At 39.8% G+C, this 27,859-nt stretch overlaps 1 protein-coding gene across 1 annotated transcript in view; it reads right to left on the reverse strand.

Annotated features, from left to right (window-relative positions):
- CD2AP (CD2 associated protein) overlaps nt 1-15,192 on the reverse strand; it is a 97,752-nt gene extending 82,560 nt beyond the window's left edge. Inside the window, exon 1 of the mRNA XM_049765364.1 lies at nt 14,982-15,192. Within this exon, the coding sequence (XP_049621321.1) occupies nt 14,982-14,985 (4 nt within the window). The 5' untranslated portion in view covers nt 14,986-15,192. The remainder of the gene's footprint in view (nt 1-14,981) is intronic.
- Nucleotides 15,193-27,859: the final 12,667 nt, after the last annotated feature.

Raw genomic sequence — 27,859 nt, forward strand, 5'->3', positions numbered from 1 at the left:
TCTGTGTGTGTGTAAACAAGTGCACACCTGGCTCTGTTATATAAATAAAAAATATAGAGTCCTAGTGTTGGGGTGAGGCCTTTCTCAGCATGGTGCCTGTAGCCCTTTGGCTGGTGAGTCTGAAGGTTGCAGGATAACGTATAGCAGCTTCACAAGCAGTCAGATGAAGTTTCAGGAGACAGTTTTTTTTACAGGGCTCTAATCACCATTTGCATTTCTCCACATGGCTTTGAAGCTAAGATTTTCATGCAAACTCTTTCCTGCTGGCCTCTTTCCTTTGCTGCCTTTCTTCTTCCCCTTCCCCCAGCCAACCACTTTATTCCCAACTATGATTGGGTCTGGCCATCCAGTTAATATAAGTATATAGAATCAGAGAAGGGTTAACACTCTCGAACCTGTGAGTAATTTCTGAGAACTCAACCAAAGTAATAGTTAAGGATATGCTCTTCACTGGACTTCTCTCTAGCCCAACTTTATTTGTAAGCCAAAGCCATGTATTAGGTCATTTTTATTCAGACAGCTCGCTGTTATTACATTATCTTCCTTTCCCAAAATATATTTTAAGACATGCCTTAAAATTAAGCCAGTGCATATTGAGACATCCTGTCTCTGATACTGGGTGATTTACTTCAGAATGTGATTCAAATCACAGACACCAACAAAAATTCAGATAGACCAAGAACAACTCCATCACAAAGGTTTAGATACAATTATATTTTTAGATGGAACACAGGCTTTGCCCGGGAGAGACTTGGGTTCCCCAAGTACTGCCTGAAGTGGTCCCAAACCAAAACTGGTAATATGCTTAAAACTACAAAACTACTGAAAGTTTTTCCCATATCATTATTTAGAATTTAAATGCCCAATAATTACCTTTTTTCCTTTTGAAATCTTAATCCACAGTATTCTTTTGTTTTTAAGTACCAATCAAGTCATCTCTGAAGAAACCATCAGAAACTTTTTTACTAAGAACAAATTACTAAGTAATGATCCAATCCCTGTTCAAATGATTCAAATTCTCTGCTGCATTAGTAGCCAAGCACCATAAAGCACTGGCACATTTTTAAAGAAAACAATATATACTTCAGGCCTACTATACACAATATCGGCATTTTTGTTTTCAATGAAAAGAATGTCAACTGCAATAAATCACTAAATTTCTTCTACAAGATTAAAACCCAAAATGTTTTATCAATTAAAAAAAAATCAGCACAATATCTTTTCTTTTTTTGGGGGGGGGGGGTGGGGGGTCACACCCAGCAGTGCTCAGGGGTTACCCCTGGCTCCATGCTCAGAAATCACTTCTGGCAGGCACGAGGGACCATATGGGGATGCTGGGATTTGAATCAATGACCTTCTGCATGAAAGGCAAATGCCTTACCTTCATGCTATCTCTGCGGCCCCACAATATCTTTTCTTAATTGATAAATTAGGGGTTTTTCCCCCCTTTTTGGGGGTGGGGGCACACCTGGCAGGGGTTAGGGGTTACTCCTGGCCTTGCACTCAAGAAATTGCTCCTGGCATGCTCAGGGGACCCAATGGGAAGCAAGGAATAGAATCCAGTCCTGGGTCAGCAGCATAAAAGGCAAATGCCCTACAGCTGTGCTATCTCTCCAGCCCCATTAATTGACATATGTTTTAACAAAATTCTTCTTTTGTTTGTTTGTTTTTTGGGCCACACCCATTTGATGCTCGGGTTACTCCTGGCTTAGCGCTCAGAAATCACCCCTGGCTTGGGGGGACCATATGGGATGCCAGGGGATCGAACCAAGGTCCTTCCTTGGCTAGCGCTTGCAAGGCAGACACCTTACCTCTAGCGCCCCCTCACCAGCCCGTTTTAACAAAATTCTTTACTTGAATCACTGAGAGAGTTACAAAGTTGTCCATCATAGTTTTAGTCCGATAATGTCATACAATGTCTAATACCCAACCCTTAACCAGTGCACATTTCCCACCACCAATGTCCCCCCCTTCCCTCTTCTCTCCTTCTTTATCTCTTCCTCCTTCCCTTCCTCCCACCAGATGTGACCCCCCTAAAAAATAACCACTGTAATACTGTTACTGAATGAAGTATCCGACATATCACTTTATTTCCATTTTAGCATCCAGTTCTTGATCACCCAAAGTGATCATTTCGAACTATCATTGTCATAGTGGTTCCTTTTCTTTTTTTTTTTTTTTTGGTTTTTGGGCCACACCCGGCGGTGCTCAGGGGTTCCTCCTGGCTGTCTGCTTAGAAATAGCTCCTGGCAGGCACGGGGGACCATATGGGACACCGGGATTCGAACCAACCACCTTTGGTCCTGGATCGGCTGCTTGCAAGGCAAACGCCGCTGTGCTATCTCTCCGGGCCCAGTGGTTCCTTTTCTAACCCAAGTGCACTCACCACTATAAAATAGCACTATTTTTTATGTAACATGCTTAAGACTTTAAAATATTTTCAGATGTATATTTATTATTTGGAACAAGGCTATACATATATATATAAACAATATTCTAAAGCTACACTATCTAGCTAGTAAACTACTGTTACAGGTAACTAACTACTGATCACTTGAAATGCGGTTCATCCAAAATAAAATGCTTTATAAAAGCCAGACTTCACCAAAAACCGAATTTCAAAATCATGAAAAATGTAAATAGCTTTTTATACTCAAACTTTTCAAACAGATGTTGAATCTCTTCTTTTACCCAAATGTATCCCAACTACCAAAATTAATGTAATTGATTTTAATTAGCCACTTTTAATTTTAATTGGCCACTAGAAAAATTACAATTTTACTTATAAGCATACATAACTTATTGGCCTGTAGATAAGTAGTAACATGTCTAACTTACACAGTATTCCTCAAAGAATGTATGTGTAAAAGATTCAATTTATTCAATTTATTTATGGTACACACTTTTATATAGTTCAAGATCACTAGTCCAGATTTGAGGTGGAGGGGGCTTAGACCCCACCAGAAAGCAGTTATAGCTAGTTATATCTAGTTCTGTGCTTAGAACTGACCCCCTGGTGATGCAAAGGGGACCACCATATGTGTTGCATCATAGCTTATGTCCATGCCTGTGTCCTACCCACTGTACCCGTTTTTAAAATATTTCAAATTTTTGTTTGGATGATTGGTTTTTAGGCCACACCCAGCAGTGCTCAGAAATTATTTCTGGCTCGGCACTTGGAATTTGCTTCTGACAAGCTTGGGGGACCATGAGAGCCAGGGACTGAACCTGGGTCCGTCCCAGGTCAACAGTATGCAAGGCAAATGCCCTACCACTGTGCTATCACTCTACTCCTAAATTTTTTAAACAAATTACATATTTATGCCTAAATTTGCTTAACATGATAAACTTAAGACTCAGAAATGTCTCATGTGGGACCGGCATGGTGGCGCTAAAGGTAAGGTGCCTGCCTTGCCTGCACTAGCCTAGGACGGACTACAGTTGGATCCCCCGGCATCCCATATGGTCCCCCAAGCCAGGAGCGACTTCTGAGCGCATAGCCAGGAGTAACCCCTGAACATCACGGAGCATGGCCCAAAAAGCAAAAAAAAAAAAAAAAAAAAGGCAAAAAAAAGAAATGTCTCATATGCAAAATATTTTCTTCTTTAACACAGGAGCATGGGTTATCAATGGAATGTATGTCAAGTGGGCAGGCAATTGGCAAGCCCACCTAACAAAGATGTTTAATAGCCCAGAATATTAGCATTATTAATAAATATATTTAAATTTTAATTTTAATTTAATAAATCCATTTAATTTATTATTAATATTTAAATAAATACTTAATAAGTAAATTGTTAATATTAATAAATAATATTAATACAGAGAGCGACCTATAACTTGTCCAGTTCAAAGAGGCAGGAGTAGGAACAGTGTATGTCACAGAACATTTATTCTTTACTAAAGGGACTTAAGAGTATCAATGACTTGGGGCCAAAGCAGTGGCGCAAAATGGTAGGGCATATGCCTTGCATGCGGCTAACCTAGGACAGACAGAGGTCCCATATGGTCCCCCAAGCCAGGGGTGATTTCTGAGCACATAGCCAGGAGTAACCCCTGAGCGTCATCAGGTGTGGGCCAAAAAAAATAAGAGAGAGTATCAATGACCATATGATCCAGCTGTACCACTCCTAGGAATAAACAAAAACACAAAACAAAAATGCCCTCTGCACCCCTATGATCATCACAGCACTATTTAAAATAGCCAGAATCTCAGGGCGGAAGAGATAGTATGGAGGTAAGGTGTTTGCCCTGCATGCAGAAGGATGGCGGTTCGAATCCCAGCATTCCATATGGTCCCTGAGCCTGCCAGGAGCGATTTCTGAGCGTAGAGCCAGGAGGAACCCCTAAGCGCTGCCGGGTGTGACCCAAAAATAACAAAAAATAGATAAAATAAAATAGCCAGAACCTGGAAACAACCCAGAAGCCAGATAACAGTAAGTGGCTAAAGAAACTGTGGTACATTTACACAATCAAGTACTATGCAGCCATCAGAAAAAATGAAGTCATGAAATTTTCCTATACCTGGATGGACATGGAAACTATTGCACTGAGTGAAGTCAGAGGGAGAGAGATAGACGCAGAATAGTCTCATTCATCTGCGGGATTTAAGAAAAATAAGGGCCCGGAGAGATAGCACAGCGGCATTTGCCTTGCAAGCAGCCATCCAAGACCAAAGGTGATTGGTTCGAATCCCGGTGTCCCATATGGTCCCCCGTGCCTGCCGGGAGCTATTTCTGAGCAGACAGCCAGGAGTATCCCCTAAGCACCGCCGGGTGTGGCCCAAAAACCAAAAAAAAAAAAAAGAAAAGAAAAAGAAAAAGAAAAAGAAAAGACAGTATGGCAATAATCCCCAGAGACACTAGAGATGAGGGCTGGAAGGACCAGCCCATGATATGAAGCTTACCACAAAGAGTGGTGAGTCCAGTTAGAAAAATAACTACACTGACAACTAACATGACAATGGTACTGAGAGAGAGAAGTAGAATGCCTGTCTGGAATACAGGCAAGGGGTGGGGAGGAGGGATTTGGGGCATGATCATTACTGGTGGGAATGTTGCCTTGGCAAATGGGGGTGTTCTTTTTTATAACTAAAACCCAACTACAAACATGCTCATAATCATCTTTATTAAATAAAGAAATTTTTTAAAAGAAGTATCAATGAATCAAAGAGGACTGAGGAAAATTTATCATCATTCAGCTCAAAAAGAAGTTCTACCTGGCAAGTCTGTCAATCTAGTTAAATTGTGCCTGTTTCAATATGCTACTTAAACTACTTATTATTGCTAGCCTGGTCCTCATCTCCCCAATTAGTCCGAATAAAGAAATATTAAATTCCATTGCCAGAGCGATAGCATAGCCGGTAGGGCACTTGCCTTTTACGTGGCTGACCCAGGTTCGATCCCAGGCAACACATGAGCACCACCAGAAGTGATTCCAGAGTAGTCAGGAGAAACCCCCAAGTATTGCCAGGTGTGATCCACAAATAACAACAACAAAAATCTAGGTCACAGAGTGGATACAATGCAGACAGACACCAAATAGTATGCTCATTATTAAAGTTATTAAAGTTTTTTAACAAAATGATGGGAGTCTCTAACATCAATAAACTCAAGTCAAGTAAGGTCATTACAAGTGAAATGGAGAATAACAAAGCACTTTCTATTGAGGGTTTGAAATCTTAGCTATAAATTCAACTGTGAAATCTTAGTTATAAATTCAACTGAATTCTATGGGATATGCAGAACAAAGTATTGAGGGGGAAAAGGTTATCTTAAGATTCAAAATCTACATTTGTCATGAAATTCTGAATTTCACAGATCATCTAATTTTTACCTGATTTTAACTCATTCATAAAATATATTTAACGAGAATGACATAATTAGTAGGTAAGTAAAAACAGAATTATGCAGCATGCACAGATACATACACACTTGCATGCCTCCAAGCACACACCAAAAAGCAAGGCAAAATACTTTAAGAGTGCAACCTGCCATAACAGTGCAGAGTTTAAATACAGCATTTTGGTTTATGAGATTAAAAAGCTGTTTCTATCCCCTAAGAATGGAGACAACATTCATAAGTGTAAAAAGTAATACTCAGGGCCCGGAGAGATAGCACAGCGGCATTTGCCTTGCAAGCAGCCGATCAAAGGTGGTTGGTTCAAATCCCGGTGTCCCATATGGTCCCCTGTGCCTGCCAGGAGCTATTTCTGAGCAGACAGCCAGAAGTAAGCCCTGAGCACCGCTGGGTGTGGCCCAAAAACCAAAAACCAAAAATCAAAAAAAAAAAAAAAAAAGTAATCCTCAATGACCGGGTCATTTTAGAAACTCATCTTAATTTTCCACTCACTTAATTTCCATCATTGAGTCAATATTATTTTTACCAAAGTAGCTGGTAAAAGAGTATCATGGAACAGATATGCTTCAAAGCTGTACACAATGGGCAACAGATACCGAAGTCCTTTCCAATTACTGCAGACAAGTATAAATACATTGAATCAGTGCTGCATGCAATTGTAACACAAGAGTAGTCTGAACTCATCTGGAAAAAAAAGTTACAGTAAAAAACTGTGTTCAATATATTCCCCTAATGGTGAATTTCCTTTTTTTTTTTTTTTTTTTTTTTTTTGGTTTTTGGGTCACACCCAGCAGCACTCAGGGGTCACTCCTGGCTCTATGATCAGAAATCGCTCCCGGCAGGCTCAGCGAACCATATGGAATGCTAGGATTTGAACCACTGTCCTTCTGTAGGCCAGGCAAATGCCTTACCTCCATGCCATCTCTCTGGCCCCGAATTTCCTATTTTTTATGAGCCGCAATAAACAAAATGTTAGATTAAATCAATTACAATTCACTACAAGAGACATAATAAACATGAAATATATAAAAATATTGCCACTTTAAACACTTAAAAAATACAAATTAAAAAAAATACAAATTTTGGGGCCCGAGGAATAGCACAGCAGTAGGGCATTTGCTTTGCATGTGACCAACCCAGGATGGACCTGGGTTCAATTCCCGGCATCCCATATGGTCCCCCAAGCCTGCCAGCAGCAATTTCTGAGGGTGGAGCCAGGAGTAACCCCAGAGCACTGCCAAGTGTGACCCAAAAACCAAAAAAAAAAAAGAACATGTATAGCAAAATTTCATAGCTTCATTTTTTTCTGGCAATTGTATAGTATTCCTTTGTGTATATGTACCACAACTTCTTGAGCCACTCATATGTTGTCAGGCATCTGGGTTGTTTCCAGATTCTGGCTATTGTAAATAGAGCTGCAATGACTGTAGGTAGGTGGGGTGTATATTGTGTTTTTGTGTTCCTAGGGTATATCCATAGGAGTGTGGAATAGCTGGATCATATAGGAGCTCAATTTCCAGTTTTTTGAGGAATCTCCTTATTGTTTTCCATAACGGCTAGACTAGACTGCATTCCTAGTGAATGAGAGTTCCTTTCTTCCCACATCCCCACCAGCAGTGAACGTTCCTGTTTTTGTGATATGTAGCAGTCTCTGTAGCATGAGATGGTACTTTATTGTTGTTTTGATTTACAACTCCCTGATAATTAGTGATGTGGAGCATTTTTGTGGAGTGCTTTTTGGACATTTATATTTCTTCTTTCAGGAAGTGTCCGTTTCTTCTCCCCATTTTTTGAGGGACCGTTAGATACTTTTTTCTTCTTAAATTCTGTCAGTACCTTGTATATCTTAGATATTAACCCCATATCTGATGGCTATTGGGTTAACAGTTTCTCCCCATTCTGTGTGTGGCCTTTGTATCCTATTTCCTTTGAGGTACAGAAGCTTCTCAGCTTAATATAGTCCCATCTGTTTATCTCTGCTTCCACTTGTTTGGACAGTGATGTTTCATCCTTGAAGATGCCTTTAGTTTCAACATCATGGAGTGTTTTACCTACGTGTTTTTCTACATACCTAATGGTTCCAGGTCTGATATCAAGGTATTTAATCCATTTGAATTTGAGCTTTGTGCATGGTGTTAAATAAAGGTCTGATTTTGCCTTTCTGGAGGAGGGGGGATTAATTTGGGGGTCACACCTGGCGGTGCTATGGGTTACTCCTGACTCTGCACTCAGAAATTGCTCCTGGCAGGCTCAGGGTACCATATGGGATTCCAGGAATCGAGCCTTGGTTGGCCAAACCCGCTCTGAGATCTCTCCAACGACACAAGTTCGCTTTTTTGCATGTGGCTGACCAGTAGTCCCAGCAACACTTGTTGAAGAGGCTTTCCTTTCTTCATTTTGCATTTCTTTTCCCTTTATCCAAGATGAATTGTATGCCTGGGGACCATTTTCTGAATACTCAATTCTATTCCACTGAACCTTTATTCCAATACCAATTCCAATGTTGTTTTAATGACTGTTTTTTTGTAATACAATTTAAAGCTGGGGAAAGTGATGCCTCCCATCTTCTTTTTCCAAAGGATTTCTTTAGCTATTTGTGGGTGTTTATTGTTCCAAATAAATTTCAGGAGTGTTTCATCCACTTCTTTGAAGAATTTCATGGGTATCCTTAGAGAAATGGCGTGAGGGACAAGGGTCTGTGAAAGAGAGGGGCACTAGGACCTTGGTGGATTTACAGGTTTACTGGTGATGGGTGATGGAATTATGTACCTGGGAAATCATCATTAACAGTATAACTTAAGAATCTCCATCAATTTAAAAAGCTAAAAGACATGGACATTAGTCCAAAAAGTAAATGCAATAAAATAGAATAACAGAAGAAAAAAATCATAGGAACATATTCTTAAGACTCAGCATCAAAATATTGAGAATATACATACTTGAGTATATTAATATACTCAAATATATACAATGTAGTCTCAAGCCCAGTGGCCACAGAAACAAAACCAAATATAAACAAAGGGCAGTGAATGGAGAGATAGAACAGGAGTTAAGGCACCTGCTTTGCTGACAACCTATATGGTCTTCTAGCGCCACGAGATATCAATCCTGAAAACAGAGCAAGAATTAGCCCTTAAGCAATGATGATTGTGTAAAATTCTTCACCCATTCCAAAATGAAACAAAAGACTCAGAAACACCTACATAGCAAAAGAAACTAACACCAATAAATGACAGCATAGCAATAAGAAAAAACATAGTATCTATACATCATACATCTGAGAGGGAAGTAATATTCAAAATAGAGAGAATTATGAGAATTCACACAACTCAAGAAGAAAACAAACAATTCAATAGTCAAGAGACCTAAGAAGACATTTCCAACAAAGACACTGAGATGGACCACAGACAGGTGAAAAAAAAGTGTAACATCAATTATTATAGGAAAATACAAGGAAGATCACAGTTAAGCCATCACCTCACATTGCTAAAAATGGCTGTGGAGAAAGGATTAGAAATAAGTTGTTTGCTAGGTATTAGAGAAAAGAACCTCTGATGCAATGTTCGTCGGAATTTAAATTGTTTCATTATCAAACAGCATGAGGTTCCTTTAAAAAAAAATTAGGGAGTTAGAGTGATAGTACAGTAGAGCGTTTGCCTTGTACACAGCTGATCCAGACATTCCATGTTGTCCCCCAAGCTCACAAGGAGTGATTCCTGTCTGAGCTCAAAGCCAGGAATAACCCCTGAATATTGCCAGGTATGCTCCCATCAAAGAAAGTTAAATGGAGAGCTCGTACAGTGGGTAGTCCTGAGCACCACAGGTCAAACAAAAAATAACACTTTGATGGAAGGGTGGTTCATTCAGTGAGCTATATAGCACAAACTCTGCAAACAGGATGCCCAGTTTCAATCCCCATTTCTATACTGTCCTCCAAGTACTGCTGGGAGCAGCCCCTAAGCAAGGAGCTAGACGTAGCTTCTGAGCATTCCCAGATATGTGCCAATCGACACCTACCCCAAAAACGAAAATTCACGTACCTTAAATACCACTCCTCCAATTATATACAAAGGATATGTAATCACTAATTGGCGGGGTCAGAGAGATAGTAGAGTAAGTGAGGTGGTTGCCTTGCAAGAGGCTGGGCAGGGTTTGATCTCCAGCAATCTATATGGCTCCCTAACCCCACCAGGAGATATTACCTGGGTGTAGAACCAGGAATAACCACTAAGCAAGACTACAAATGGTAAAAAAAAAAAAAAAAAAAAAAAAAGCTACTTAGAAAAAATATTTGCACCACATACATTATTACTCAAAATAGTCAAAACTAGGAATCAACCTCAAAACCCATCATCTCCCATGGATAGATGAGAAGAAAAGTTCCTCTGGTGTATAAAATCTAGGTAGGGGTACTCAAACTATGGCCTGCAGGACACTATTGTTCATAGTTTTTTATAACTTATTTTCAGTCCTCCGAACAGTCTGAGGGACAGTGAACTGGCTGCATTCTTAAAAAGTGAGGATGAACCCTGATTTAGATGATCTCATTTTACCCCTATTATCCAGGACCACTGACATATAATCACACTTACAGATCCAATGACTAGTATAATATACTAATAGTTTCCAAGACAAAAAAAAAAAAACAAAACATTAATTTCCATAGCTTAAAAATCCACTCAGAATAGTAATATTCTGTCAATACTATTTGGTCATCTTAAATAACCTTGCTCAGTTTTGTTCTTTGGAATAAATGTCTATCTTGAATATCTCATCAGAAATCAGAATCCTGTCTGTTCTTTTCCCGAAAGCATACCATCAGATGCCTTTCAACCTCATTCCCCAAAATGCCAGTCTGAACTAGTGCCTATTACCCACAGAAAGAATTCTGCTCCATTTAGCTACAGTCACACACACACACACACACCTCATGCCAACAGGCTGGCTGTGAGCATATAGTGGACCTCCCATCAGAATTCCTAGAACAACGATATAGTCTAGGCCCCTCTAGAAAAAACCCTAAATGCTAGCTGAGATCCACCTGCATAGTAGTTGGATAGCAAGCCAAATAACTACAAAAGTTACAGTTCCATCATAGTCAATTTGACTAAATTTCAATCATGTCATTTTGGACCTTTTCTTCCTGAACACTCACACACTGCAAATGTTTCAATTTTTCAGAACTTGCTTCATCAGTTTACCTAGAAAGCATATTTGTAACTGTTCTATCCTCAGCCAAATCAAGAAGTATTGCATCTTTTTCTTCTCCTGTTTCAAGACTTTGACAAGGACAAGATGTCACTTATTTATATATATTTAAAAAATGATTGGTCAGGGCCAGTAAGATAGCACAGCGGTAAGGCATGTGCCTTGCATGCGGACCTGGTTTCAATTCCCCGCATCCCATAAGGAACCATATTGGGGGGGAAGGAAGGGAAGGGGAGGGGAGGGAGAGGAGGGAAGGAGGGAGGGAGGAAGGGAGGAAGGAAGGAAGGAAGGAAGGAAGGAAGGAAGGAAGGAAGGAAGGAAGGAAGGAAGGAAGGAAGGAAGGAAGGAAGGGAGGGAGGGAGGGAGGGAGGGAGGGAGGGAAGAAAGAAAAGAAAGGAAGGGAAGAAAGAAAAGGAAAGAAAGAAAGGAAGGAAGGAAGGAAGGAAGGAAGGAAGGAAGGAAGGAAGGAAGGAAGGAAGGAAGGAAGGAAGGAAGGAAGGAAGGAAGGAAGGAAGGAAGGAAGGCACTGGTTATTAGATCTATGGGTAATCTAACTTTAAAACAAAATTTCCTATTATTCATTTATGCTCTGGACTGTTTCATTGAAAGAATTCCTAAGATTGAGCAGTGAACCATTAGCAGGCAATTTCTATTGCAACTATTCATCTGTCTCAAGTAAGATTTTCTCTAAATTGAGAAATAAATTTAAAAAAATAAATTGCTTAAATGAAGACATTATCTCTAATCCAATTGCATATTTCTGTAAGATAATTTAGATATTTGTAAGATAATTGCATGTCTGTAAGAATTTTTTCACTGAGTTTCTTAAGTTTACAAAACGTAAAAATTCCCTAACTTACCTATAATTTAGAGTAATTTTGCTTGTAGCATTCATGTATTACAGATCTGATTGATCCCAACACCACCAACGGGTCTCTCAAAGTCTTAGCCAGTCATAGTAACTCCTGAGCACCACTGTGACAACCCCAAAATTCACTTTTTCAAAAATAAAGATTCACATATAGTAAGCATTTTATGCTGTTGTTCAAATTCTACTCCAAAATAAATTTTTGACTTTTGGAATAAGAAAAAAGTAAGCATTGACTTTCTCTCTCCTTAAAGTTCTCCATACATATTTTTCACAGAAAATGCCTCCAATTTATAGCATTCTTTCATAGTTAACTAAAAAGTGATTCCTCCGTGTTTAACAAGCATTCCTTATTTAACAAATGTCGAAACTAAAAATTTTATGTTAAAATAGTTCTCTACTTGTACTCATCCCACTTATTTTTTTTCTAACTACATAAATACACTGCAAAGACATTTTCACAGTAGACCCAACAAAGAAAAATTTCTTCCCACACAATATTTGTAAAGATACAGTATGTAAAATTCCATTTCCATATTAGTAAAAATTTATTTCAACCCACTTCACTTTAATACAATAACCTGCTTCTAATAAAAGTCAAAACATTGAGAATCATTTTTTTTTGTTTGTTTGTTTTGGTTTTTGAGCCACACCCAGAGGCGCTCAGGGATTACTCCTGGCTATCTGCTCACAACTAGCTCCTGGCAGGCACGGGGAACCATATGGGACACCGGGATTCGAACCAACCACCTTAGGTCCTGGATTGGCTTGCAAGGCGAATACCGCTGTGCTATCTCTCCGGCCCCGAGAATCATTTTTAAGTGCAAGAATTATGAAACCTATGTACACATTGTTCTAAACATTTCACAAGTATAAGCTTATTCTTCGATCCTCTAACAACCCGAGTCGACATTTTACTCCCATTAACAGAGTAAGAAGTCAAAATACAGAAAACCTAAATAACTTAGTCATCTATCAATAGGGAGAAAAGCCAGAAATGAATTCGTAGGTCTCACCTAAATGTAGCAACCATCATTTACTAGGTATCCAAAGCCAAAAAAAAAAATAAAGACTTCATTTTGGGGGGATCATATTTGATGTAATGTAAGTAAATATCTTCAGCTATATTCACAAATCTAAGACTTCTAGTAATAAAACGGAATAGAAGAGTTGTATATAAGAAATTTTTAATACATTCCTAATTCATATGGCAAATACTTTTCAAAAACCAACTACAAACTGCCTCCAAGTTAACAGAGCTTCAACATTGTAATGGCAACTTGATCTTGAAGACACATTCTGCGAAAAATATCTGACAAATCACCTAAACCTTCCAGCAAAGTCACTAAGGCCTCCCTGTACATTAAACAGATATGTCAATATACCCAGCTTTGATACTTAATGAGTTATCTTCCTCAAGATCTACAAACGTAAATATGAACTTTCACCCTCTTGAAACATTTCAGGAAATACTGATCACGGTGATGATAACAACGACAAAAAGGGGGCACTTATTTAGACAACTTTAAAAAAATTGTTTTCAACAATTTTATATACAATCCAACAGATATTCAAGACTTTAAGTAATCAATGGATAGAAATAGTGTCAATGAGTTATCATCCTACTTAAGAGAAAAAAAAGGGTTACGTTTTTTATTTTACAAGGATTTTCATCCACAGCCATTAGGCGGGTTTGCAATTTGGGGGTATGAGACCTTGATTATCCACTTAACTAATTGATCAATTAAAAAGGAATTCGTCTCAAAGTTCCAGCAAACACTTTTAAGTGGTGTTTATCTGCTGCACAAGTTACTTGAAAGCAACGGAAGAGGAGTAAAACATCAAAGGGAAAAACGTAAGAAAATATACGAGAAAGGCTAAAGCATTCCCCACAAGCAGTCAGTGGACAGGCGATGCCACATCAGCATCAGGTTTTAAATAATTTGCTAGTTTTCACATTATTAAATCTGGCTACTAGTAAGCTGATAGTAAACAGTGTCAGTTCTCCACTCTCGATTGACTCTACAAAATCAAAAAATCGCGACTACTTTTAAGATAACGTTTTTGGTGCCTTTTTTTTCCCTGCTGCCTTTTTTTTTTTAAACGACTCTTTAAATGGCTTGTGATTTTTTTTTTTTTGAGGTTTTAAGGAGATAATGCCTAGACCGCACCGAACTTTATTATCAAAAGAATTGTTGCAGTAGTCAACAAAAACTCCCTTTCAAGCCAGGCGGCAAGACAAATTCTGCTTTCTCAAAGCCCAAACAAAACGAGAGAGAGGAGACAGACAGCGCGACAGAGACAGAGAGGGGAGAGAAGAAACAGAGACAGAGAGGAGACAGAGACACAGAGAGAGGAGACCGAGACAGGCATACACAGAGGGAGAAGAGAGACAGAGAAGAGACAGAGAAACAGAGAAAGAGAAGAGAGACAAGAGACACACATAGAGAGGAGACAGACAGAGAGACAAAGACAGGAGAGCAACAGACACACAGCAAGAAGAGTCACAGAGACAGAAAGAGAGAGGAGAGCGACAGAGACACACAGAGAGACAGAAAGAAAGCAACAGAGACGCACACAGAGGAGACAGAGACAGAGGAGAGACACAGAGAAGAGAGCGACAGAGAGACAGACACAGAAAGTCAGGGAGAAGAGACAGAGATAAAGAGAGACAAAGAGACATAGTCAGAGAGGCCTTGGACTTTTCTCTCCGGGAGCAAGGAAGTCTCCCCCCTCAACAGGAAACTGCTCCGGGTCCATCGGGCGCTGCCAACCCCGCTGCCATCCAAACTCAAGTCGGGAAAGGAAGAGATTTCCTCGTCCGGTGCCCACACGGGGTGGGGTGCCTGGGGTCAACACTAGGGCCAACCAACACTAGGTCAACCAACATTAGGGCCCCCAAACCCCAACCCCCAGCAGGGAGGGAAGAGAAGAGGGGTCCGGGCTCAAGCGGAGTGGAGTGGGGAGGTTGCAGGCGGGGGGGTGGGGGGGGGGCCTAGAGTCTGGGTCCCCCCAAAACCTCCTCTCCTCCTTCCCGCGCTCTTACCCATGCTGGGGGCTCCCGAGGTTGGAGAGAGGGACAGAGGGAGAAGCCCGGCGCCGAGGCCTCCGCGCTCAATCAGGCGGGCCGGGGAGGCGCCTCCATCAGCCCGGGAGGACGACGCGGCGGCTGAAGCGGCTGGTGTGGCGGCTCCTCGCGCTCGGCCTCCTCCCCCGGGTCTCTCCCTCACGCAGACACGGGGGGACCCGCCGCCGCCGCCTCCGAGCGAGCCGGAACCCCGCCAGCCCCCCGCGACCGACTCCCGAGGCGCCGCGATGGAGACAAGACTCGACTCGGGGCACCGCGACGGACACTCCGCGCACTGGCCGAGCAAGTACCGCGAATCGCGCCCCGAGGCACGCAGATCTCGCGAGAATTTCCCCCCTTGGCCCCGCCCCCTCCGCGAACGACTCCCAAGGCCAAGAGACTCGACTAGACTCGACTCGACTCAGGGCACCGCGACGGACACGCCGCGCACCGGCCACGAAAGTACCGCGAATCGCGCCCCGAGGCACGCAGATCTCGCGAGAATTTTTTTCCCCTTGGCCCCGTTTCCCCCCGCGTTTCCGCCCCGGCTCCGCCTCCCGAGAGTTGACCCACGCGACGCCCCGCCCACATGGCGGGCAGGTGCGATGACGTCACAGCCGCGGTTGTTGGGGCTCCGCCCCTCCTCGGCCAGGTGCGGTGGGATCCTGAGAGGGGAGGGGGCGGAGGCGGCTGGTTGCCTGAGCGATAGCACAGCGGTAGGGACCGTTGTTCGAATCCCAGTATCTCCTATGGTTCCTTCCTGGGCCTGCCAGCCAGGGATGATTTCTGAGCACAGAGGTAGGAGGAATCCCTGAGCACCGCCGGGATGACCCAAAATCTAAAATAAAAAAAGAAAAGAAAAAAGAAAAGAAATAAAATAAAATGAAATAATAAAATAAATATAAAAGAAAATAAAAGAAAAGAATAAACTAAAGTAAAATAATAAAAGAAAAGAAAAGAAATAAATTAAATGAAATAATAAAATAAAATAAAATATGAAAGAAAAGAAAAAGAAAAGGAGAAGAGAAGAGTAAAATAAAATAAAATAATAAAATATAAAATGAAATGAAAAGAGAATAGAATAAAATAAAATAAATAAAAAATAGAATAATAAAATAAAATAAAAGAATGAAATAAAAATAAAAGAAAATAGAAAAGAAAAAGAAGGGGACCGGAGAGATAGCATGGAGATAGGGCTTTTGCTTTCCATGCAAAAAGAACAGTGGTTCGAATCCCGGCATGGGATATGGTTCTACAAGCCTGCCAGGAGTGATTTCTGAGCGCAGAGCCAGGAGCAACCCCTGAGTCTCGCCGGGTGTGACCCAAAAATAAAGAAATAAAAATAAATAAATAATAAAAAGTATTGTTTAAAAAAAGAAAGATAAAAGAACACAGAAGAGAATAAAATAAAATATAAAATAAAAGAACAGAATAGAATAGAATCAAATAATAAAATAAATAAGACAAAACAGCTGGCTTGGGCATTTTATAAGGTTGATGGCTTCAAAGATTTTTTGCTGATTGGAGGCAGAGAGAGCTGGGATTGTCGCACTGTATGATTTCTTTGAACCCAAACCCATGGGCTCTGGCTGGCAAGCTAGAAATGGGTACAAGAGGAGAGTGAATCTCACGGTTCTTTATTATTATTATTATTATTATTATTATTATTTTGTTTTATTTTATTTTGCTTTTGGGGGCCATACCCAGTGACACTCAGGGGTTACTCCTGGCTCTGCATTCCTCTCTGACCCATGCCCCTGGTTCTTTACGGAAGTTTCTTAGGAATCCAGCATTCTTTCTTTGGGGATGGAGGAATGGAAAAGAACACAAAATAAATCCCACTTGGAAGTAAGACATTCTATTTGGTTCCTTTAATCATTAGCTCAGTCAAAAAATGCTTTAAATTCACCTAGAAATAATTGGCTTTAGAAATCTTTTTAATTCACCTAGAAATAATTTGAATTTGAAATATGACCAGGGATTTTTTGTTTCTAGCCTCCACTTTGTGAAAAAATGAGGCATGGCTTACGTTAAACAAAACATGAGCCTTTCTTAGAGTTAAAAACAGGTTAAAAAATAAGTCAGCCAACTGCCCTCCCACCTCCTGTTTGAGACCCAATTCCTGGACGGATGTGTGCTAATAACATGTGTTGAATGACAGCTACTGTGCCTTGTGCTTTTAAGAAAATTATGTCATTTGATTTTCAAATTATCCAGCACTAAAAGTGCCTTGCCCTTTGGAACCAGTCCAACCTGGATTTCTGAAAATCAACACAGCCATTTAATTTCTGTGAGACCTTGGATAAAGGAATCTGGCAGTGTTTCAGTTTCTTGAGTCTGCTAGAAATCTGACAGTGCAAAGTTTACTATCTGGAAATAAAAACATTTTTTAAGTAGAAATTCCTACTCTTATTAGCCTGCTTTTGCTATCTTTTCATTTTTACCACTTCTAAAAAGGTTGAATTTGTTAACGTCCATAAAAAGGTCTTCCTCATAATCATGCTAAAAATGAAGAAAAAGATAAATGTTAATCTGCACGCCTAAAAAGACTAATGTTGTATTATGTTGTTATGTTGTATTGAAACTTTTGAATACATTGATGTTTCAGTCAAAAAACATTTATTGAAAATTATCTAAACAAAAACGGGTGAAGGAAGATGAAGTATCAGCCTTATTCCTCTCAGATGCTGGAATTTATATGGGAATGAGCCATGAACATGTAGATTATTAATAATATGAGGTAATGAAGTCAAATCCCTAAGGTTTTTAAAGAAATTTAAAATTAGTTAGAAGAAAGAACTTGCTATACAAGTTTCAGGTAGCAGTTATAAACTGAAACAGAACTTAAAGGAAAACATTAGCTTCAGCCTGGAAAAGTCCTAGAAGTAAGTAGAGGTTGATGTTCAAACCAACCATTTTTGAGCCTTAAAGAAATCTCAGTGGTTTCTGCAGCCACTAAAAAAGTAAACCATTTAAAATTGGAAATGACAAGGCTGGTGGGAAGCTGAAGAGAATTCAGGGAAGAAGATAAAGTATGTTATTTTAGAAGAGAATTAAATCTTAGGTCTCTAGGACCCTAGACATTTCCAGATGAAAGGCCACTTTTTTTTAGAACTATAGAGAAGTTAAAGAAAACAAGAGAGTGCAAATAAAAGATAATTGGGTGACATTGAGAGTGTCTTCAAAAAGAGCCTCAAGCCAGGGAGGTAGTATGGTGAAAGGGGCTTTTGTCTTGCATGCTGAATACCTCTGGCTTGGATCCCTGATACTACATATGATCTTCCAAACACTGTCAAGAGTAGGACAATGCTGAGTAAGTAAATGCTGGGTGTGGCAAAAAAAAAATTAAAAAAAAAAAAAACTAAAAGGAGTTCATGTCATGTAATACTACATTTTCAAATTATCATCTCTTTCAAAGAGTCAAAATGTTTCAAGTAATCCCAAATAACTACATTTCTGCTTTTCAAGGATTAAACCATTCAGTTATACACTCAGTATTATATAATTTCTTGTTACAAGTACCTATTTATTTAACTTCACAAATATTTACTGATTATTCATCACTGATTGACACCTATCTAGCAAACGCAGAAACAGAAAAAAAAAATTCTCTTAAAAAAAGGTATTTTGGAGAATGAGACATTGGAGTTGTTCAATAGGTTATTAAGCCAACACAACAAGCAAGTCTCCAGTATTTGAGTCAAGTACTGAAAGCCCAATTCTCAACAGATTCCATCTATATCATGATCCCTTGAACATTATTAGTATGTCTTCATCTGCCTACTAGGGCATTAAAAAAGCACTCATCAAATTGTTATGTTTTGGGGCCAGAGCAATAGCCAATGGTAGGGCATTTGCCTTTCACAGGGCTGATCCAGGATGGACCTCGATTAGATCCCCGGCATCTCATATGGTACCCAAGCCAGGAGCGATTTCTGAGCACAGAGCCAGGTGTAACCCCTGAACATCACCAGGTGTTGCCCAAAAAATTAAAAAATAAAATCCAAATTGTTATGTTTCTATACTGCTCATCACCAAAGTATAAATTATTTTTGAAACAATAAGTAGAAACTATACTTCAAGTTGCTGCTTAACTGAACCAACCACTGTGGGTTATAGCCCATCATGACATGGAGCTCTTAAACCATCTTCTCGAATAATATTTTGATGGCTAACATTAAGCACCTGCCCAAGAGAAAGAAGTTCACAACCAACACCATCCTTTCTGCATATTCCGGAGGACTTTCTTTCCATTCTATCAGTTTCCAGGCTACGTCTCACCACTCCCACAACAGCCCTTTTCTGTGTGGCTCAAAACAGATGACCTCAATCTCCACTGCCCATACTTCATTTCCTTACCCAGTATTTGCCTTTTCTATTAGCTTTGTAAATATTCAGGGCTAAACTCAAGAAAAACAGTATGCTTTAAAGTTCTTATTCCTAAATACAATATACCTTTATTTTAAAGCTAAGGAAACCAAGTCAACAATCTCCTGCATAATTTTTACAGAATTATTGTGGCTGTTATTCTTTTCTTTCTCTCAACAACTATATCTCTAATTCTGACTCATATGGACTGTCTTTTCCCGGGCTAGATCCTTCATACATTATTTTTTCATCTTTCTTGCTTCATTCCTTTTTCTCTACCGTATACTATATCTCTCCTAACTTTTAATATACCCCTTTGATTGCCAATCTAGTTTACCCAATCTACCAAACCTATGTGATGATCTCTGCTTCCTCACCATCAAATGTTTTTGGAGGAAATGACCTTGGATCTTACTGAAACTATTTTAAGGTAGTAAGCCTTTTCATACATTAAAGCACATAATGGGGGGGGGGGGGTAGGAAAAGAGCTTAATAAACTGAAACACATGCTTTGTGTGTAGAAACCCTGGGTTCATTTCCAAGCACTGCATTATTCTCTGAGCAATTCCATGAGTGACTGACTCCTGAACACCAATTTGAGAGGAACTCCCAAATACCTCTGGAGTGTCCCCAAAGGCACTTGTGTGCTCCTAATCTTTGTTCTATTCTTGGCCTTTGTACAGTTTCAGGAGCACCACAAGGTCACTACTAAACACAGAGTGTGAAGTAGGCCCAGAGTACTACTGGGTGTGATCCAAACTCCAGCACCCAACCCCCAAAACACCACATAATCTTAATGGACTCCTTAAAAGAATAGGAAATGTTAACCCAATCTGATCATTTTAAATTTTGGTACTGAGCAACACATACGTTGAAACTCATTAAATGCTCTGAGTAGTAATATTGTCACCGCATTTTAAAGAACAGAAAAGAGACCAGTAATTAAATCATCAAGGATTAGGTAACTAAGTGGCATAGCCTGTGTGTGAACTCAGCTAATTACATAACTGATTTTTCAAAGTATCTCAGTGTATCACTTTGCTCCTTGCACATGAATGTTCTTTTATTTACTTATTTATTTATTTATTTATTTTGGTTTTGGGGCCACACCCAGTGAAGCGCAGGGGTTATTCCTGGCACAGAAACCGGTCCTGGCTTTGGGGAGCATATGGGACACTAGGATCTAACTGAGGTCCATCCTGGATCAGTCACATGCAAGGCAAACACCCTATCGCTGCAGTATCGCTTTGGCTCCCCTTTATTTTTTTCTTAAAGAGAAATTGATATCTCGAGATAAATAAAATTTTAAACAAAGCCAAACTAAAAACGATAAGGGAGGAGAAAGATATAAAGGAGAAATCTCTCTCTCTCTTTCTTTCTTTTTTTTTTTTTTTTTGGCTTGGGGATCACAACCAGCAGTGCTCAGGGGTTACTCCTGGCTCTACGCTCAGAAATCGCTTCTGGCAGGCTTGGGGGACCATATGGGATGCCAGGATTCGAACCACCGTCCTTCTGCATGGAAGGCAAATGCCTTACCACCATGCTATCTCTCTGGCCCCAAGGACTTATTTTCTAACTCTGCACTCAGCAATCCTAGTGGGGCATGAGACCATAGGGAGGTGCCAGGAATTGAGCCTCAGTTAGCCACAAGTAAGGTAAGTACCTCTTCTGCTTTATAATGGTTTTGACCCCAGGAGACAGATCTTTAGATTCTTTATGGTATATTATACAGATCAACTAGGAAGGGATTGGCAAAGAGAGTACATGCTATTATTTTCTTTCTCTTCTTCAATTTAATATGCACTCTCCTTCATAGTAAGCACCACATTATATCTCTCCTTGAAAGTTACCATATTTTCTTTGATATTATGGCTAATGGAAGACAACTTTAATTTTCTATTATAGAAGGAGGGAGATGGGGAGACATTGGTGGTGGGAATGTTGTACTGGTGAATGAAGGTGTTCTTCTTATGACTGAAACCCAACTACAATCATGTATGTAATCATGGTGCTTAAATAAAAATATTTTAAAGAAAAGAAACCATAATTTCCCATTATGAACAAGATTAACTATGATATAAGATTGACTATAATACATGTCTTAGTCATCTTTGTGTCCTTGGTGGATATAGCCTGTAAGAGGTTTGCAAAAATTGTGTACTAAATTTAATAGCATCAAGATACTTTAAATCTGGGTCCACAAATTCCAAATCAAGGAAAAACTGCTTCCATAGATTTTCTTTTCTTTTCTTCTTCTTCTTCTTCTTTTTTTTTTTTTTTTTTTTTTTTGGTTTTTGGATCACGGCACTCAGTAGTTACTCCTGGCTCTATGCTCAGAAATCACTCCTGGCAGGCAAAGGGGACAATATGGGTTGTCAGGATTCAAACCACCAACCATCCTGGATCATCTGCATGCAAGATAAACACCCTACCACTGTGCTATCTCTCTGGCCCCTCATTGGATTCTTATTGTTTGTAGTATAAGTAAACGACTCACCACTCCATGGCCAACTTTTCCTGGAGAAGATTCACCAAGATGTGTTTGTTTAAGTGATATTACTCCCTAAATGTCTTACCTAAGACAATCCCTATAAATAAGTAATGACTTTAGATTTTTGCATATCTGAATTTCCTTAGAAATATATAAATAATAATAATAATACAGCGGAGCAGTGATGAGCTACCTAATAATAGGTGTTTGTGGGCCTGGAGCAGTGGCGCAAGCGGTAAAGCATCTGCTTGGTCCCCCAAGCCAGGAGTGATTTCTAAGCACATAGCCAGGAGTAACCCCTGAGTGTCATTGGGTGTGGCCCCAAAACCAAAAAAAATAAAAAATAATAATAGGAGTTTGCTGTGAAAAATAGGTTATATTGTCATTGTGTAGGCATAGTTACACAAACCTAGATGATATAACTACTATTGTGCTAGATGTAGCTATAACACAAACTTAGATGTTATAACTTCTACACACCTAAATGATAACACAAACATATTTTATAGACATTGAGACCACTTTTGTACCCATATTGCAGCATTGTTTTTCCTGTGAATTTCGTTTTCTTTTCTTCTTTCCCTTCTTTCTCTTTCCTTCTTTTTACTTTTTCTTTCATTCCTTCTTTTCTTCCTTTTCTTTTTCTTCCTTCCTTCCTTCCTTTCTTTTTTCTCTTTCTTTCTCTCATTCTTCTCTTTCTTTCTCTCTTTCCATGTTTCTTTCTTTCCCACACTCAGCAGTGCTCAAGGCTTACTCCTGACTCTGTGCTCAGGGATTCATTCCTGGCTGTGCTCTGGGGATTATAAAGAGTGCCAGAAATAGAATTGGAATCCACTGCATGCAAACTAAGAGCCCTGCCGGCGCTTCTTCAGCCTCTCAGGTTCCCTTTTTTTAACGTGAGAACTTACATATACCCACTTGAAAAACGTAGTTAATGCTTGTATTTGAATATAACTTAAATCAAAAGGGAAAGGAACTTCTTGGCAGACACTTGGTTGAGGCAATTATAGCATTTGTGGAAAATTTTATTTTGAAGTAATAATCTAGAGAAAGAGGAACTTGAAACAAATTTATTGAGTGACAAATATCAAAAAAGAGGACTGTGAGAAAATATGCATTACAGAGATTGCTTTACAGCATGACTCCATAGAACTTCTTTAAAAAATGATAAATTAAAAGAAGACTTAAAAAAAAACTGGACTGGAAAACTAGTACAATAGTAAAGAGCTTGCCTTGCATGTGGCTGACCCAGGTTTGGTCCCCTGAATACTACCAGGAGTAGTTTCTGAGTGCAGAGCCAGGAGTAACCCCTGATAATGACCTGATATATCCCAAATCCAAAAAAAATTTTTTAATTTAAACTAAAAAATAGAAAAACATTTTTTTAGGGTTGGAAAGAAATGATAAGGCAATGCCTTACCTGCTGTACTATGTTTTGGGTCTTCTACATGTTGGGTTCTTATGTAATTATGGGGTTATTAAAAATAGAAGGGAGAGATAATACAGAGACTAAGGCACTGACCTTAATTGCAGCTGCTGCCAAATCCTGGCACCAGGTATGGTCCCCAAAAACATCTCTAGGTGTAGGTTCTGACCCTATAGCAAGAAGTAGCACTTGACTACTGCCATGTGTGGTCAGAAAAGAAAAGAAAAGAAAAGAAGAGAAGAGAAGAGAAGAGAAGAGAAGAGAAGAGAAGAGAAGAGAAGAGAAGAGAAGAGGAGAGGAGAGGAGAGGAGAGGAAAGGGGGGGAGGGGAGAGGAGGGGAGGGGAGAGGAGGGAAGAAGAGAGGGGAGAGGAGAAGAGAGGAGAAAAGAGGAGAGGAGAGAAGAGAGGAGAAAAGAGGAGAGGAGAGGAGAGGGGAGGAGAGGAGAGGAGAGGAGAGGAGAGGAGAGGAGAGGAGAGGAGAGGAGAGGAGAGGAGAGGAGAGGAGAGGAGAGGAGAGTGAGGAGAAGGAGAGGAGAGGAGAGGAGAGGAGAGGGGAGGAGAGGGGAGGGGAGGAGAGGGGAGGGGAGGGGAGGGGAGAGGAGGGGAGGGGAGAGGAGAGGAGAGGAGAGGAGAGGAGAGGAGAGGAGAGGAGAGGAGAGGAGAGGAGAGGAGAGGAGAGGAGAGGAGAGGAGAGGAGAGGAGAGGAAGAGCCAGAGCGATAGTACATCAGGTAAGGGATTTGCCTTGCACATGGCCTGCCCAGGTTCAAGCCTTAGCATCCATATAGACCCCCCAAGCCCGCCAGAAGTAATCTCTGAATGCAGAGCCAGAAGTAACCCCTAAGACTGCAAAACATGGCCCAAAACACAAAACCAACCAAAGAAAATAATAAAACCTTTAATTTTACCTAGTTTAAAATTTTTTATTCCAGACGAGAGCAATAGTATAATGGGTAGTGCATTTGCTTTGCACATGGTTGACCTGGATTCTATACCTGGCAATACTATATGATCCCCAGAGCCCAACAAAAGTGACCCTTGAATGAAAAGGCAGGAGTTAACTCTGAGCACCACCAAGTGTAACCCAAAACAAAAATAGTAAAATAAAAAAATTATTCATAAATATATAATCACAAAAGAATAGATGTTGTAAGTATACAAAGTGTTAATTTTCACAAGCAAAAAACTTTTATCATAAAAAACTTTTATCATGCTATGATTTTGCTTTTTATAGTTAAGATGCTTTAATTTATGAGTATGGAGTGACTATATTGATTTTTTTTGTTTGTTTCTGAATTGGGAGTAGATACAGAAGAGTGAAATTCAGGGTTTTTTTTCTTCAATAACTAGTTTGATAACAGTAGTCCTTAGATCTACAATTTTCAAATGGTAGCTTTATAATATATTTAATTCTGCATATATGTGACCAATTTTCAACTGCTGATCTTTTTATTATTTGTATTTCACTGTTTTATAATGTTTTAAACTCCCTATCTCGGAATATAAATAGCTTTAAATGTTTAGAATTACAAGAAGGCCATGTCCCTACAAGAAAGAATGAGTCAATATCCAAAACAAGTCCTAGGCCAGGTAACATAGCTAATAAATTCTCTTGTGTAACTCTATGCAGATATTTATCTTTCTACTGCCAGTTTAGCCAGGATCTGGAACATGCAAAAATATTGACTGAGTGAGTGGTTCTCAAATCTCATTCAGTGGGCTGGAAAGATACACAGTGGTAGGGTTTTTGCTTTGCATGTGGCCGACCCAGGATTGACCTGGGTTCGACTCCCGGCATCCCTAATGTTCCTCCAAGCCTGCCAGGAGCAATTTCTGAATGCAGAGCCAGCAGTAACCCCTGAGCACCATAGGTGTGGCCAAGAACAAAAACAAAACAAAAGAACACCAAAATCAAACCTCACTCAGCACTAAAAGTACATGAAGCACATTTTTAAACCTAAATTCCAATTGTTTGAGTTCAAAATCAGTCTTCACCAGAGCTAATGATCAGAGTTGGATATTATTCTCATAGATTGTAATTCTGGCATAAATTAATAAAATAGAACTATTAAAGACTATTATTCCACGTTATTTTAAAATTTTAGAAGCTGACTTTTCTTTAAGCTTGACAGTATTGTTTCTTATGGGTTCATTTTATGTCTATTTAGTAATAATAGATACATCCTTGATTTTATAGTAATCAGTGGATTGACAACATATGTATTACACTGCCTTGCCCAGATAGAATGCTGCTTTAGTACTGCCATCAAACTTCCCTCCTTTTTCAGTAGTAATTGCCTATGTAATATCTCCACAAATTTAAAACGTGTATGAATTTATTAAGCATTCTTTAAAAAAATTTTAAACTTTATTTTTTATTGATTGACTGTTTTTGAGCCATGCCCAGCAGCCCTCAGAGGTCACTCCTGGCTCTGCACTCAGAAATCATCCATGGCAGGCTGGGAAACCATATGGGATGTCAGAAGTTGAACCGGGTCCCTCCCAGATCAGCTACATGCAAGGCAAATGCCTTACCACTGTGCTATCTCTCCGGCCCCTAAAAATTATTTTTGAGTGAATTAACATTGGTTTACAACATAAAGGTTTTAGGTATATGTCATCATGATAAGTCAGAATCTTCATATGCTACACTGTGTTCACTAAAAGTCCAACTTTTGTCTACTTTTACCTGATATTCCCATCCTTTTACCTCTTCCCTTGTTATCTCTAATTTGGTTTTATAATTCAAATCGTTAAGTCCATTCATTAGTATTGTTTGTTTTTTTATGTACCACAGATAAATGAAATCATTTGATGTTTGTATTTCTCAATCTTCACTAAGCATAATACCCTCTAAGTTCATCCATATCATTGACAGTGGCAGGATAACTATCAATTTTTAATTTATTTTTTATTTGTATTTATTTATTTTTCTTTTTAGCTATCAATTTTTATAGCTAAATAGTATTTTCTCTTTAAGGTTAAGAATGTTTGGGTTGGGGCCGGAGAGATAGCACAGCAGTAAGGCACTTGCCTTGAACACAGTCAATCCAGGACAGAGTGGTTCAAATCCTGGCATCTCATAGGGTCCCTGAGCCGGCAGGAGCGATTTCTGAGCACAGAGCCAGTAGTAACCCCTGAGCATCATCGGGTGTGACCCAAAACCCAAAACCCAAAAACAAACAAACAAAAAAGTTTGGGTTTATTGTACAATTCAAATAGATAGGACTCAGTTCCTTGCCAATGTCTAGTTGTCTCCTTTTCGCATGTACTACATGCCTCTGTCTCATGGTGTTCGGTCCAGTGTATGATTTCCTAACTCTGTCTCTAGTCATCTACTAGTCTCCAGTGTATGATGGCTTGGTCTTGTCCCTACACTGTTTTCTATCCAGTGTATGTTTTCCTAGTCTGAAGTCTTGTTGCTGGGTCTCTTTGGACTGTACCCCTAATATCTCAGCTTTCCATTCGTCTCTGGCCACAGCCATATACACACTGGCAACGTCTCTGTGCTCTGTATTATGCCTGCCGTCCCATCCAGCTTTTCTTCTATCCGGCCACTGTCAGTTTTATGTGGGTGCTCGTTCCTCATCATGGCCTGAGCATTCGAGCCCTGTCTGAACCTTAGCACACACAGCCTTGCCTGTTTGCTGCCCCTGCCTGGCCTTTGAGCCCCACCTATGAGCTCCATCTGTCCTGGCCATCTGTTGAGACACACAAGCCCTCCAGGATCCTATAGTCCATCAGGGCATATCTGAAGAGATCTGAATGGTATTTTCTTATGTAAAAATACTCCAACTTCTGGATCCAGAGTATAGCAAAATACATTGGGTAGGGCATTTTGCCTTGCACATGGTGGGCCCAGGTTCAATCCCTTGCATCCCATATGGTCCACTGAGCACTGCCAGCAGAAATTCCTGACTGCAGAGTCAGGAGTTACCCCTGAGTACAGTTAGATGTGGACCAAAACAAACAAACAAAAAATACCTCAACTTCTTTACCCACACATGTCTTTATTTGTTTTTTTTTTGGGGGGGGCACACCTATGGGTGTTTAAGGATTACCCCCTGGCTCTTTCTCAAGAATCATGCCTGGTAGGCTTAGGGGACCATGTGGGATGTCAGGGATCAAACTCAGGTTGGCCCCATGCAGGGCAAATGCTCTACCCATTGTATAATTGCTCTGGCCCAACACACATACATTAATGGATACTTGGCTTCCAAGTATTGGCTTAATTGTTGTTAAAATGAGTAAGATAAGTGCCTTACCCCCTGTACTATCTCTTTGATCCTATACCTGTTTAGTGTTTTTATACCTTTCAAAAAATATCCAGAATGGAATGATTAGATTGTTATTGTTTGATTTGCAAGAAAACTGGCTTGATGTTATTTTTCTTTATATTTCTTTATCTTTACGAAGTCTTTTTTTCTTTACTTTTTTCTTTTTTTTAGTTTTTGGGTCACACCCAACAGCACTCAGGAATTACTCCTGGGTCTATGCTCAGAAATCGCTCCTGGAAGGCTCAGGGGACCATATGGGATGCCGGGATTCGAACCACCTTCCTTCTGCATGTAAG

Source organism: Suncus etruscus, chromosome 18 (assembly GCF_024139225.1).
Source record: "Suncus etruscus isolate mSunEtr1 chromosome 18, mSunEtr1.pri.cur, whole genome shotgun sequence".
NCBI lineage: Eukaryota > Metazoa > Chordata > Mammalia > Eulipotyphla > Soricidae > Suncus > Suncus etruscus.